The 14,403-nt window shown below is 38.5% G+C and overlaps 1 protein-coding gene and 1 pseudogene across 1 annotated transcript; one reads left to right on the top strand and one right to left on the bottom strand.

The window, feature by feature from the left end:
• Positions 1 to 288: 288 nt before the first annotated feature.
• chst2b (carbohydrate (N-acetylglucosamine-6-O) sulfotransferase 2b) lies at positions 289 to 2,227 on the bottom strand. The gene has a single exon (XM_016551153.1). The coding sequence runs from the start codon at positions 2,015 to 2,017 to the stop codon at positions 620 to 622; it is 1,398 nt and encodes a 465-aa protein (XP_016406639.1). The 5' UTR covers positions 2,018 to 2,227; the 3' UTR covers positions 289 to 619.
• A 2,536-nt stretch (positions 2,228 to 4,763) lies between these two features.
• Positions 4,764 to 12,972, top strand: LOC107739134 (NXPE family member 4-like; annotated as a pseudogene).
• The last annotated feature ends 1,431 nt before the right edge of the window (positions 12,973 to 14,403 follow it).

Here is a 14,403-nt window from a genome sequence, read left to right as displayed (position 1 = left end):
AACTATTTTTGCAGTGATTTTTTTTTTTTTTTTTTACTTAAATGCAATAATTGTGGCTATAAATTTCCTGTATTTATGATAAAAGCAGACTTGAGTGGAATCAAATGCTTTCATGACAAATTCAGCAGGAACTAAGCAGTAAAATTAAAGTATTTAAAAAAATGTTCAACGCATTACTTTAGGTTTTTATTTACATAACACACAACACTGTCATTCATAAAGTGTGGAGATTGTGAACTTTAATGATTGTCTTTAAATTGATTCTAAAGAAACAGCATTACCTGCACTCCACATAACAGTTTTGATCAGTATTTTTTTTGCTCATTTTCCATTTTCATTTCTCAATTTTACATACAGCAAATTAATTGAAACTCAAAAACAGACCTAGAACATTCCAAACAACCTTAAGCATCCATTTTGGGGGAAAAAAGGGCAATGCAACATTTGGTTTGTACAATATACATTTTCCAGTTGTGGTTCAAAGATGCTGCTGTATCAAACATCTACAGGTCCATTTAGAAAAGTAAGGGTGCTATTGAATGACCACAAAGTGCTATGACATTCCATAAAGAGTTGGTGCTCCGTTTCAGGTGGGCATTTCTCTGGGGAGGGAACTCTGTCACAGTTTGGAAGCAGTCAATAAAGATTTACTCAAGTCTTTTGCTTCTACAGCTGTTCTCACACGTTCATAACCCAGGATTGCCATTGCATGATGGCAGTACTCCTCCACTTGTTTTATCTGTTGAATACTCAACACTGTTCTCCATGCACTGGCCGCCTGTGTCGCATTCCTGGCAGACACAATAAATGGCTTTGAGGAAGAGCTTGTGCCATTCGTCATGTTAAGAGCAAAAGACTCGATGTCAAGGTTGGCACTGAGATTAGCAAATTGATAAACATTCCGGAGCGTTTTGACAGGGTTTTCCACCAGATCCTCATAGCGCACCGCCAGGTATTTCCCTTTCAGCCAGCTGGGCGGATTTAAGGCAGTCCACAGGCTCCTGTACGTCCGATCACATATCACCTCCATAGCTCCAACCGAATGGTAATCTGCTCCGTCCTTTTTGCTAATTTTGTGGCCAGGATCCACAAAGGGTATCCGACGCAGTTTGGGATCCCTGCTTCGAACCACCTGCAAGTTCTCACGAATCAACCCGTGCCTCGATTTGATCCTGGAGTTGGCCACGGCTCTGGGATCTCGCACAAGGTGAATCACCTTGAGATCCAGAGACGGATCCTCCATAAGGGGCGCCAAAACATTAACGTCCAGAACCCGGACCCCTTTTATGACTATAGTGTTGTACTTAAGGCATTCTTCCTCTAAGAGCCTGAGGCTTTGTGGAGGACATTTTTTGCACACTTTGTCATCCACCATCCCAACCACTTCTTTCCTATAAGCGGAGCAAAGAGGATACGAGCAGATGACTTTATTAAGTGTGGCCCCAAAAAGTCCAAGGGAGGTGAAGTTTTTGCCCCCAGGGCTGTTGTACAGCTGAAAAACTGAAAGATCACAGCGGTACAGTGAGCTTAGCATGTCCCTTGCTGCTCCCTGTAAGGACACAGCATCTCCCGGGTACAGCTTTTGCCAGATGTGCCACATCGGTTCATACAGAAAGAAAACCTCTGGGTGTTGATTAAATAGCTCTCCGAAAAAGGATGAGCCAGACCTCCATGTGGTCAAAACATAGACGAGCTGTCTCTTCTTAGCAAGAGATGGTCTGTAAAGGAATCGAATGTCTGACCTGTCCTGATATGGAATGCTTCTCATCTGGAGATTACACTGTTGAGGTTCTTTAGTCCACCTGTAGTTAGCCAAGTTCAACATGGTAAGAACTAACAGCAGAAAATACGCTATAAACAGTATGATTCTTTTTCTCCGCAACACTTTCATTACGATTCCAGGCTGGGTGATTATTTTTGTGGGATGATTTCGATATGTTTTGAGATTTCTGCCATAAACACCATTCTTTTCCCCTAGTGCTGGCAACTGAAGTTGTAGGAACTGGTTGCTTCTCATCTGTTGAAGGATACAGTGGCTTTGAACCACTCAGTCACACTGGATGAGGAACTGCACAAACGCTATTAATTCAACTGATGTTTTCATGCAAGCAAACTTTGTTCTTAATGAAAACCCAAATGTGATCTCTTTTGCCGACAAACACTCAATATCCATCACATCCACAGTCCAATCGCGTGCATTGCTGAATGTAGCCTTACTGCAGTGCGCAGAATCTCCCCTCAGAATTCAGAAAAAATATCACGCACGTTTACAATATCATATCCGTTTGTACATCCATCAACAGCGACCTTTAGAGAAATCCTTTTAGGCAGAGATTGCCTATAATGTGGCTCCTGAGAAGATGGGAGATGATGTTTTCATGCAAGCAAACTTTGTTCTTAATGAAAACCCAAATGTGATCTCTTTTGCCGACAAACACTCAATATCCATCACATCCACAGTCCAATCGCGTGCATTGCTGAATGTAGCCTTACTGCAGTGCGCAGAATCTCCCCTCAGAATTCAGAAAAAAATATCACGCACGTTTACAATATCATATCCGTTTGTACATCCATCAACAGCGACCGTTAGAGAAATCCTTTTAGGCAGAGATTGCCTATAATGTGGCTCCTGCGAAGATGGAGAAACACTACAGTAGCGGAATAGACATCATTAAAACATTATAACCGCGTCAGCGTCGTGAATGCGGCCAGGATGCATTCATTACTTTGCAAACATCCGCCGGCGTTGTTTTCCAGTCGCGTGTCGTGATGCGCGTCTGTTTCTGCCGATGAGGCGTCTGTCTCCGGCTCCAACTGTTCTGAACTGATTCAGTCTCGGTCTGGGGGTAATAAAGACCCTCCCCTTCTCCACAACCAGTGGAAATGCAGCGGTGCTTTCGCCACTTCAAACTCCCCCCACCACATTATTTGCAGTGAACAGCAAAACAAGTGAACACGGCTGTGAACGAGAAAACTGCACGACAGTGTCGCTTAAAAACATGGGAATTATAAATCACATTTTTTTTTTTTTTTTTTTCCCTAGTCACAATAATGGAATTTTAACATGATTCCTACTGGAATTTCTGTCACAATTTTGAACCTAAAGAAAATAATAAAATGTATTATTATTATTATTATTATTGTTATTATTATTCAATGACTTCTTAGAGTCTTATGCTATTGGATATTGCAAAATTATTACCAGAACTCTTGTATCCTTTACGGACTGTGAATCACCAAATCATTTGTCATGATTTACAATAGTAGCCTATACCTGTATAGGGAATTGATTCCAAACTAAAACTGGGATTTTTTTTTTTGACTAGTCTTCCATAATAGCTAATTAAATTTCAAAATGCCAAAACAATTGTCAGGCAGTTGCAGGCATATAAACACAACACTATAAGAAAGTATTTAAACCAAGCAGAATACATTTGTCAGTTTATTCATTCTTTATCAAGTTTAATGACCACCAGATAAGTTACTTGTGAATGACCATATTCTTTTCCATTCTACTGTCAATGATATTAATCAATACAATTCAACTTTAAGAGGAAATTACTTAAGCTGTATTGCTCACCCATTTTTATTTTTATTTAAAGTCATCAAGTATTTTCTTTAAGCAATTTAGAATCAAATGTGCAATTTATAAATTATTCACTTTTCTCTCTCTTTTTCTCTCTCCCAATGAAGCAATCAAACAGGTTAACAAAACCTGGGGCTATAATTGGAATAGAATACTAACTCAACTCATATCTTGTTGAAATAATAAATAAATGAGCAGAACCGTATTTATGATTCCACAATAAATGTTTCAAACAGTATGCTAAATGCAATGCAATCAGTCTGACAGATGAATTATGAGAAACACCACTAGGTTGGATGGTCTGATTTGATAAAAGCGGTCTGAAAAGCATTGGGTCCAAGTTGTTTGATTGCCACTTTGTCTTGAATTTGCAATCACTCAAATTAAGTTTGCAATAAAAAAGACACACTGTTGCACACACGCTTATTGTTTGCCATGTTTGCAATTGGTTTCTGTCATGCTTCCACTGCACCCTAATGTTTATAGTTATTAATTATTCAAGTCATTACATAGTTATGAGCTGAGCTTACATCAGAGCCTGATAGTCCCGCTCAATAGTCCAGCTGTTGACTGCATGAAGTGTCTAACATCATACACTTTGGTTTTTCAGTTAAGAAAGTGTATCATCTGGATATTTAAAGTGTACTTTTTTCTTTTTGGAATTTTCAGTGTAAACATGCTCTTCACATTATTTATACAAAAAAAAAAAGACATACTGTAGAATAGTGCATAAGTATGCAAACTGGGACACACCTAAAGATTCACAAAATAAAATTTTATTTGAAGACCTAATTAGAGGTGACAAAAAGAAACCGTGAAATATCCCAGTGTTGTTATACAAAATATCCACACTTTTGAATGCCGCTTGTTCAATCAAATATGAGTACTGGAATGTTATGTTGTATAACCATAATTGTAGAATGATTTTTAATGATTAAAAAGTCTATTTAAATAATTTATGAAATAATTTAATAGAATTCAACATGTACTTACGAAAAAATATATATAATTCTGAATATGCACACAGCAGCAGGACTGGCACTCCACATGATACTTGTTAATGTATCCTAAAAAGAAGTAAAGCACTGGATGTTCATTCCACCCACACCTGATTCTTTAGGTAAATAGCAGCTTATGGGGAGCTTATTTTGAATATGATTAGAATATAAATCATACCATGACCCTGACTGAGGTTTTATTTACTTTCTTTACTTTTAGATGTAATACATTGTTTGTGTTTTAATATGACTTAAACCTACAAACCAACACCAATGGCCAAATCAAATAACTCCTTAAGGTCGCATCTGCAAATTTTCACTCATTATAGTGTCTTATTAGTTCACAGGATAACATGTCGTTGCATTTGCTTTTTGCTGCTATGTCTTTGGACAACCATCTGTCTGGTAAGTTCATGTAGTGTGTATTAGACTTGTGCCGGTATTCGGTAATGCGATATATCACGGTAATGAATATGCACGATATTGTTATCGTGGGCACTTCTAAATACCGTGAATCTGTTATACTGTATTATGACAGCACTTTTTTTTTAAACTAAATTTCAATATCGTGATAATACCGTATACCGTGATAAAAGCATTAGCAATTAATCGCAACATGAGAATTTGGTACCGGCATATCCCTAGTGTGTATACTGTTTAAAAGTTAAGGATAAGTAAGATTTTTTTTTTTTAAGAAGTGTCTTATGCTCATCAAGACAGTAAAAAAGTAATATTGTGAAATATTAATTTAAAATAATTATTTTAATATACTTCGAAACATAATTTATTCCTGTGGTGGCAAAGCTGAATTTTCATCAGGTATTACTATAGTTTTCAGTTTCAAGTACTGACCCCAAACTTTTAAACAGTAGTGTATATTGTTACAAAAGATTTCTATTTTGAATAAATGCTGTTCTTTTTACTGTTTATTCATCAAAGAATCCTGAAAAAAAAAAAATCACTGCAGGTTCCAGAAATATTAAGAAGCACATTTTGAACATTGATATAGCACATCATATAGCACTCTCAAGCAGAGTAACTACACAACTGTACACTACTTGATTGTTGAAATCATATTGATTGATTTGATAGACAAAGCAAATCATAAACTTAGATATCTGATCTCCAGGGACCCTTTGCTATATGTGAAGTGACCTTGAGGAGAATCTGACTTTTAATAAAATACCTGAGACACAGTGCATGTCAGTGTATATTACAGATATAAATGACAAAACAATTACAAACACTAAGTTACATACAATGTTGTAACACACAAACAGACACTGCAGACTCTGCAGCTCAAAAGGAAGGACAAACCTTATTATTAGGCCTATCATTAGGAAGTTGCGAGTTGGCTTGTATGGAAGCTTCATTCCGTAACAGAAGAAAAATTAAAAAGGTAATTCCGGCTTTTCATTTTACAATTCTGACCTTTTTTCTCTCAAAATTTCATATATATCTTATAGTTGCATAACTCAATTGTAATACAATTTTTATTTATTTATTTATTTATGTATGTATGTATGTATATATACTGTATATACTGTGTATATATATATATTTATTTACTGTATATATATATATATATTTAATTCTTTTATATTTTTTATGTGTGTATGTGTCATGAATTCTGTCCATAGACTTCCATCCGACTGCCACAAGAGGTCGCCTCTTCATCATATTGACTCTCACACCACACAGACTGTTGCATGTTACTCCGGACTACAGTTCACATCATCCATTGCACTGATTACACACACACCTGAATCCAATCAGACACGCTTTATAAGCCCTGGACTTCCTTGTTCAGATCGCCGAGTATTGTTCTGCATTTATCACTCACCTAGTGATTGCTGCTTTACGGAGTCTAGTTTCTAGTTCTAGTTTAGTCTAGTCATTTCGTGTTGCCTTGCTTCCTGTTTCTTTATTCCTGCCTGTGTATCTTGGATTAACCCTTGTCTCGCCGCTCGGACTCTGTTTGTACCTCGTCTGGACTATTGCTCATGTTTCTGGATTACCACTCTTGTCAAGCCCTCTGGATTCTGTTCGCCGATCGATGACCTATGCCAGCCCTAGGAATACTCTTTGTCTTGTCTTCTGTTTGCTGATGCTCGACCCTGCCTGTCTATGACATGATTCATGTCTATGAATAAAACTTTGCGTATGGATCCGCACGTCTCACATCTCGTTCGCCCTGTAACAGAATGTGTGTATGTATGTACTGTGTATATACTGTTTATTTATTTATATTCTGAATTGTGAGTTATAAACTCATCAGAGTTGTGAGATAAAGTCAAAATGATCTTTTTATGTTTTATTACATGGTGGAAATAAAATTAGGTTTGTGGTCATAAAATGATTTTAAAAAAAATGTAATAAATATAAACTGATTTCTTGGTCATCTTTTAGACTTTATGGAAATTCCTGGAGAGTGGTCATCCGATACAACAACTCCAGCACTCCATTCCTAGACGTGATGCAGAAAAACAGACACAAATTCCTCTTCTGTAATTTCTGCGCTTGTCATGTGAATCAGTGATGAGGAGTGGGAAAGACTACAAAAGGCCTGGTTCAGATCAACAAATCACTCAGCTGAATCAGAGCACAAGTCCAGTCCACTCAACATTCTCTATTGTGGAACTGAAAAAGAGTTACAAAGTGGGAGAAAAGATCTCCGCTATTATCACAGCCAGAGACCACAACAAGAACCTGAAAAGATATGGAGATTTTTTCAAAGCAAAGCTTTTCAATTCAAAGCTAAAGGTGTGTTTTTATTTTATATTATGAACAATTAAAAAAAAAAACAATATACAGAAATTATTTTGTGGGTATTTGCTGGCTGTCTGTTCTGTGTGTGTGCTAAAACAATATTGTGTTTGTATGTAGTTTTGGCTGTGTAGTCAATCAACAATAGGGGACATTTATGTTCATGGGTTTGTTTGGGTGTCGATTTTTAAATATCAACATTGTATTACATATGTTTGGGTTTATAAAATTGCTTTACCTACAGACATTAGTCTTCTGCATTGCAGTTAACCTTTTCCTTTCTTCTTGAAGGCAAGTGTGTAACGGGACTTACTCAGTTACTCTTCTTCTGCCCTGGGCAGGTCAGGCACAAGTTTTTGTACGTCTTGAGCACTCCAGTGAGGTTGTGCAGATTCTTAAAAAATACAGGGATTCCTCATTCCCACGCAGCCACTATAATGGCCACTTTGAAGGGCCAGGAACCAAGAACACCAGGATCAGTGAAGTAGTAGAATGTAATCTTAAGTGGAGTGGAGAAGGAAGTTTGAGGAAAGGCAAATGCTGCTGTGAGTATAAGGATATAAAAACAGGGACGGAGTGGCAGTGTGAGAGACCGAAGAAACTTTCCTGTGACAAACTGATTCATCACTCATTGGGAGCTTTGGAAAACCCATTAAATCCTGTTGAAAAGCCGATTTTCACAAAGTAGGAAATTTTTCAAAACAAATTCCAGAAGAAGTGTAGAACTGTAGAGATTATCATTATTTTTCCACAGGAAATTAACAAATGTTGATATTACTGGTGACACACAAGTCATAAATGTCCGTTCCAACACTGCAGGCAATGGTATGTTCAGGACAGATATAATCTAAAATCAAATGTAGCATAATTATGACAGTCTTTTAAGATAAATGTTTCTTTGCTTTAGGCAAAATGCAGAGATGCAGATCCGGTTTGACAACACCAGTTCCTGCAGGGTTCTATTTGAAATATCTTTTGTATGCAACGCTCAACAGTTCAATTCTACACAAATGGGAAACTGCCTTAGAAACAAGATTGTCTACTTGTTGGGAGACTCCACCACAAGGCAGTGGTTTGAGTATTTTTTTTTAAATGTGCCAGGCAAGTTATTCAGTGGTCTAAATAACTCTGATATAACTTTGATCAAATGTTATTTAAGACTTGATACGTACCATAAATGTAATATAAATTGAATTTATATTACACTATACGAAATAATGAATCAAGAGAAAAATAATGGATACAGAGGCCCCAAAAGGTATATTTGAACACTTAACAAATTGAATGAATGTCTTGGCATATAATAAACTATCAAAATATCAAAACAGTTGGCAAACAAGTATCAAAAATGACTTTAAGATAAGTTGTATATATACTGTATATTCATGTCCCTGTTACACACACATACACACTTGTATGATTTGCTTTCTTTTGTGAAACAAACGTATTTTTTTTCTTCATACATTTGGATTACTTTTACTCTATGGACTTGAAACATTCTCCAGTGTCTGTTTGTTTTATGCAAAAGAAAGTCAGTCATACAGTTTTGGAACAACATGAGGGTGTGTAAATGATGACAGCATTTACATTCTCTGAATTGTATTATCTCTTAGGTGCCCATAAAACTTTTGGCCTGCAGTGTACAATAAGTAAATAAACACTGTAGCCCTGCAGAGTTCAGCTCCAACCCTAATTAAAACTCACCTGCCTGTAGCTTTCTAGTAACCTTTTAGACCTTGATTAGCTTGTTTAGCTTGTTCTTGTTTTTGGATAATTCCCAAAAATGTCAAGATATTCTTGACCTCGACTTGTTATTGTCTAAAGAAACCCTTAGTAAAGAGGAGGTAGCATATCTATCTAATCTGAGAAATGAAATAGATGATCTTTACAAATGATCTTTGATCTTTACAAAAGTCACTTTTGTCACTTTCACTTTAGCTAAAGGTGCCTGTATAAGATCTAGGGCTAAATGGTTAGAAATGAGGGCGAAAAACACCAGTTATTTCTTTGCTTTGGAAAAGAGAAACATAAAAAAGGAACTCTCTAGCAGCTTTAAAAATTGATGATAATATTAACATAAACCTCTTTAAGATTAATAAATATGTATATTATTTTTTTAAATAAATTATATAATTTGAATTATAATGGAAATTATGTCAAATCCTTTCTACAAAGACTAAACCTTGCACTCCAGTAATCTAAAGTAAGTTTAAAATGGTTTGCAAAAACAACCTTTCTTTGACTGAACCAAGGCAATGCAGTCTATGAAGAAGGGTAAATCCCCTGGCCAGGTCACCTAACTATTAAGTTATGCACACTTTTGGGAAATTATCAAGAGGCCACTACTTAGAATGTATCAGTAATGAAGAATTAGCTAAACTAATATTTAACAATTGGCTTTAAAGGGAATTATCTTTTCTTGGTAGAGTACTTTTAATAAAAGCCGAAGGTCTATCTCACTTCATATACCCATATTTTTCATTATTTGTCCAAGATAATACATGTAAACTAATTATTAGTTTATTGATTTGGAAATAAAAAAATATATGTTTTATGTGGTAAAAAAAAAAGATGATGGTGGTTTTGAATTTTTTTTTTTTTTTTTTGACATGAATAATACTTTAAAAGTGAATTGAATAAAGAATTGTGTTAATTCACCAGACTCTATTTGGTATTTTATCCGATACAATATCTATTAAAAAGTGGGAGGGCTCGAGTTTTTGTTAACCTGTGCCTTCTCCCTTAAGCTCCCCATAAAACTTTTAAAATTCCATGAGCAGGCTCTGCTGGCAAGGTAACTTTGTTTTGTCCACAATTTAGTTTGATATTCTAGCAAAGAACAAGTCAATTTTTTTTAAGAATTGGCGTGAAAAAGGTATTGATTATCTTTGTGATATGCTAGATCCACAAGGAAATGCTTATTTTTATATCAGTCTAAATGTAATTTTCCTGTTGTCCATAAGGAATTTCTTACAATAGTAAAAGCTATCCAGAATGGTCTTGTTCGTTTACTGAGATATCATTTATCATTTGAAAAGGTTGTAAGAGTGAACAGGAATTTCTGGTTGAAGACAAATGTATTTATGACTCAAAATGTAGTAATACAATTATAAGGAATGTGTTGGTCAAAATATAAATAAATTAAAAATTAAAAGCTAGGAGAATATATTGTCACGTTGCTTACGGTGTTGGAATCAAGGATCACTGAGACAAAGGAGATATACGTAGAACAGTCTTTAATGATCCAAAACAGGGGTAACACAGGGCAGGCAGGAGACACACGTAGTACCACACGGAGAGACATTCAGGTACAGAATGATGTTTAACACCAGACAAGAAAACACGGGACAGACAACACTTTAAATACAGGGCTTAACGAGGGGTAATTACAAGTGTAAGAAGTTAGCTCTTTCAAATTCAGAGGGTATCGAATCTGAATATTCAAAATCAGCTTAATTAAACTTGATTCAAAATTGATAGTTTACACTTGATCAACCATTCGTCCAGCGAACATTAAAATCAGTATATCTTAAAAATTTTGATATTTGTATTATCCCTAGGCCACAGGTTAATACATGCTAGTGATAATTTATTCAGCTATGAGCTAGGTAACAAGATCTGGGCAAAGTTTTAACTTTAAAATACACAACATAAGACAATGATTCTTTATAATGAAACAAGCATTTATTTGCTACTCTAAGGATACATTAACTAAAACTATCACTAAACTACCAAAAGCACACAGACGCACACACACACACATACGCGCACACACATACTGTTCAGAGGATGAGAGCTAACGGAGTTTGACTGAAGTCCCAAAAGTCTAGTATTTGCTCCTAGTTCTTAAACTGCACCAAGAAAATCACAAAAGCAGAGATTTGGCTTATTTTTACTGCTTAAGATCGATTCAGCACCAGTTCAGCGAGAGAGGAAACTTTGTTTGTTTTACTTGCGTTTGGTTGAAAGCTGACCGCGGGTTCCCTCTCATAAGTTCACTTCAATGCTGCAATGATGTCATCGCTATGGGAACACCTCCGGTGTGACGAATGTCTGAAGCCCTTATACCATCACGCCAATGTATTGGCCAATAGCGCTTAGCACTGCCCCGAGCATACGTCACGTATGCTCATATATTTCATCAGATTTTAATTCCTTCAGGGAGCGAATCATCTGTTGCCCGTAGGAAAGAGATTATTGTGTTCTAAGCCATCTATTTATATAGAGCAGTTTACTCCTCTAAGGCGGACACAATGCAGCACCAATTCAAATGCAGTCCTGCAGCGGATGTTTGTCATGCATTATGGTCTTGGCGCTTCATGCTACCAAGCATTAGTCTGCCCGGCTGTTCATTTTCTTTCAGCTCCGCTGATGCTTTGAGCTGGAACAAATCAGTGGGCGAGCCCACATATCTAGAGTAAATTCCTATGGCAAGCTGTTTTACACCTAATGCCATAGTGACTCGGGCTGCAGAGTGAGCAGTGTTTTCCTGTCTCTACTCCTGAGCAGGGTTTTTCCTGTCTCTACTCCTGCACTGCATTAATTAAGGCACGTACATTGAGTTGGCGCTTACGCTTCCAACTCTTGTTCATGTGACTGTTTTTAAGCACGGACTACACAGCTGACATTTGCCGTGCGCTTTGGTTTTTGGCGTTTCATGCTACCAAACACTAGTCTGCCCGGCTAATAATTATTATTCTTTCAGCTCCACTGCTGTTTTGAGCTGGAACAAATAGTGGCAACACACATTTGTCGTGCAACATGGTTTTTGGCACTTCAGGCTACCAACACTATTTGCATAACTAATCATTATTCTTCTCATCCCAACTGAGATGCACTGAGCTGAGCTACTGTGTGAATGAGTTCATGTGTAAGAGTATCTCTTATGGCAAGCTATTAATGCTCACCATGGTCAGCCTACTTCATGTGATTGATGCAGCGCTTTTGCTACCAACACTCGCTTCACATGACTGGCTGCATTATGTGACTGCAGCATACATTATTGTGCACTAGAGATGTTGGGTGCTTCATGCTACCAAGCAGTGGTTTGCATGACTAATTACTCTGTTCTTTTCAGCTCCGCTGTTGCATTGAGCGGGAACTGTGTATGAATGTGGGCAACCTACAAGTGTGTTTGCATCTCTATCAGCTGTTCCGCCGCTTGTTGCGTTTCGGACCGATTTTGACCGTTCTCCGTGCCTTAGCTTTCGGAGATCGAGAGGATAGCCCTAAAGCCATTGGTGCAGGGTCTATGTTGACATCCAAGTCCCCACTCTGTGGTTGGTGCTGGCATGCCTGATTTTAGTATCTGTTCCTATTTCAGAGGTTTTTCCCGCAACACAGGTGTCTCGGGCCCTCATGAGGGAGGATCAGGCTGTCGTATGGTTATGCCATCCAGCTTCTATGGGTTGATTGGATTTGCGTCACCTAACCTTGTGCTTGGAGTAAGCAATTTCAGGATGCTGCCGCAGAAGTTCATCCTGTCTCTATCTGAACCAGAGATTGGTTTGTGACCATTGATCTAAGGATGCGTACTTCTGCATTCAGATCGTCAAGAGACACAAGAAGTTCCTTAGGTTTGCTTTTGGAATAAAGCTTGCCAATACTGTATTCTTCTATTGAACTGGCCTCGAACACAAGGTGAATGGATGTGTCTCTGACCCTGTTGTGACGGGGTGTCTGAGTTTTGAGTTACCTTGAGAACTCAGGAGTGGACTTATCTTGAGACAGAGTTTGGAGGCTGGAGAATGGAGATTGCACCCTCAGGTGGCAAGTCTCATATGGCAGAGATTCGGCCGAGTGGAAGTGGTTTTGTTTGCTTAGAGCATGCGCATTGCCTGCTCTGTATCCTCCTGTATCCTGTATCCTTCCTTGTATCCTCCATCGCCTCTGGGTTGTCACATTAGGTCAAGGACTGACAACACGGCTGTGGTCTCATACATGGATTGTCAGAAAGGATTACGCTCTCATCCCCTGTGCAGGTTGGTGAGACGTGTTCTTCTTTGGACGCAGACCAAGTTCCTGTCGATCAGAAAAGTTCATGTCCCGGGTGACCTGAACTCAGGATTGGACTGTTTGGAGGCCGGAGAATGGAGATTGCACCCTCAGGTGGTGAGTCTCATATGGCAGAGGTTTGGCCGAGCGGAAGTGGATTTGTTTGCTTAGAGCATGCGCATTGCCCACTCTGGTTTCCTTGTCTCCTCCGTCGCCTCTGGGTGTGGACGCTCTATGCCTTCCAGATGACCCGTTTGCTCCCAAACGATTCTGTTCAGAGTAAGGTTGGTCAGAGGGAATGTCTGTTGTTGGTGGTGCCGTTTTGGCCCACTGGTACGTGGTTCTCAGAATTGGTCAGTCTGTTAGCCGACCCCCTTGGGAGGTTCCCCTCAGACACGACCTGCTGACTCAGGCTCGGGGCATGATTTGGACATCCCCATCGGGATTTTTGGAACTAATGGGTGTGACCCCTGAGTGGAGTTGTAATGTGTTCCAGTCTCTTGGCAGAGATTACCGACACTATTCTTAATTCTAGGGCTCCCTCCACGAGACGCTGTATGCCCTTAAGTGGACACAATCTGGACCCAGTCCATTACCCTGTAGGGACCTGCCACAGGTTTATGTGGCTGCCATATCTGCTGAGCATTACCCATAGAGGTGTTTCAGCTGGATGTCAACCTCTGGTTTCCCATTTCATGCAGGGACGAGATGGCTTAGGCCTTTCCGCCCAGTACAGATTCCTTTTTGGGACTTATTTTTCGGTTGGAAGGCCTGGCAGGCCATCCATTTGAGCCGTTTAAGTCTGTCAGATAATTTTGAAACCTTAAGCAGTTTTTTGGTAATCCTATCCTCTCTTAGAGGACTGAGGATCTGCAGGCTCTGTCGGCTCCTCTTGTATGGACTTTGCCCAGAGGCTGGTTAAGTCTTACTGCTTCCTAGGCCTATTTAATCCTAAGGCTGCTTTGACTCCTTAGGATTAAGGCTTTCAGCAAGTGGTTGGAGGCTTTCTCCCCTGCTATGCGGGGTCAGATAGTGACTATACCTCTAGCCTATGAGGCG

Source organism: Sinocyclocheilus rhinocerous, unplaced genomic scaffold (genome assembly GCF_001515625.1).
Source record: "Sinocyclocheilus rhinocerous isolate Xijiao unplaced genomic scaffold, SAMN03320098_v1.1 scaffold914, whole genome shotgun sequence".
Taxonomy (NCBI): Eukaryota; Metazoa; Chordata; class Actinopteri; order Cypriniformes; family Cyprinidae; genus Sinocyclocheilus; species Sinocyclocheilus rhinocerous.
The sequence above is the reverse complement of the archived record's forward strand: the minus strand, read 5'-3'. Positions and strand labels throughout refer to the sequence as shown.

What these genes read in the sequence shown, in the direction of transcription:
- chst2b (XM_016551153.1), bottom strand. Translation starts at nt 2,017, where the DNA reads ATGAGAAGCAACCAGTTCCTACAACTTCAGTTGCCAGCACTAGGGGAA.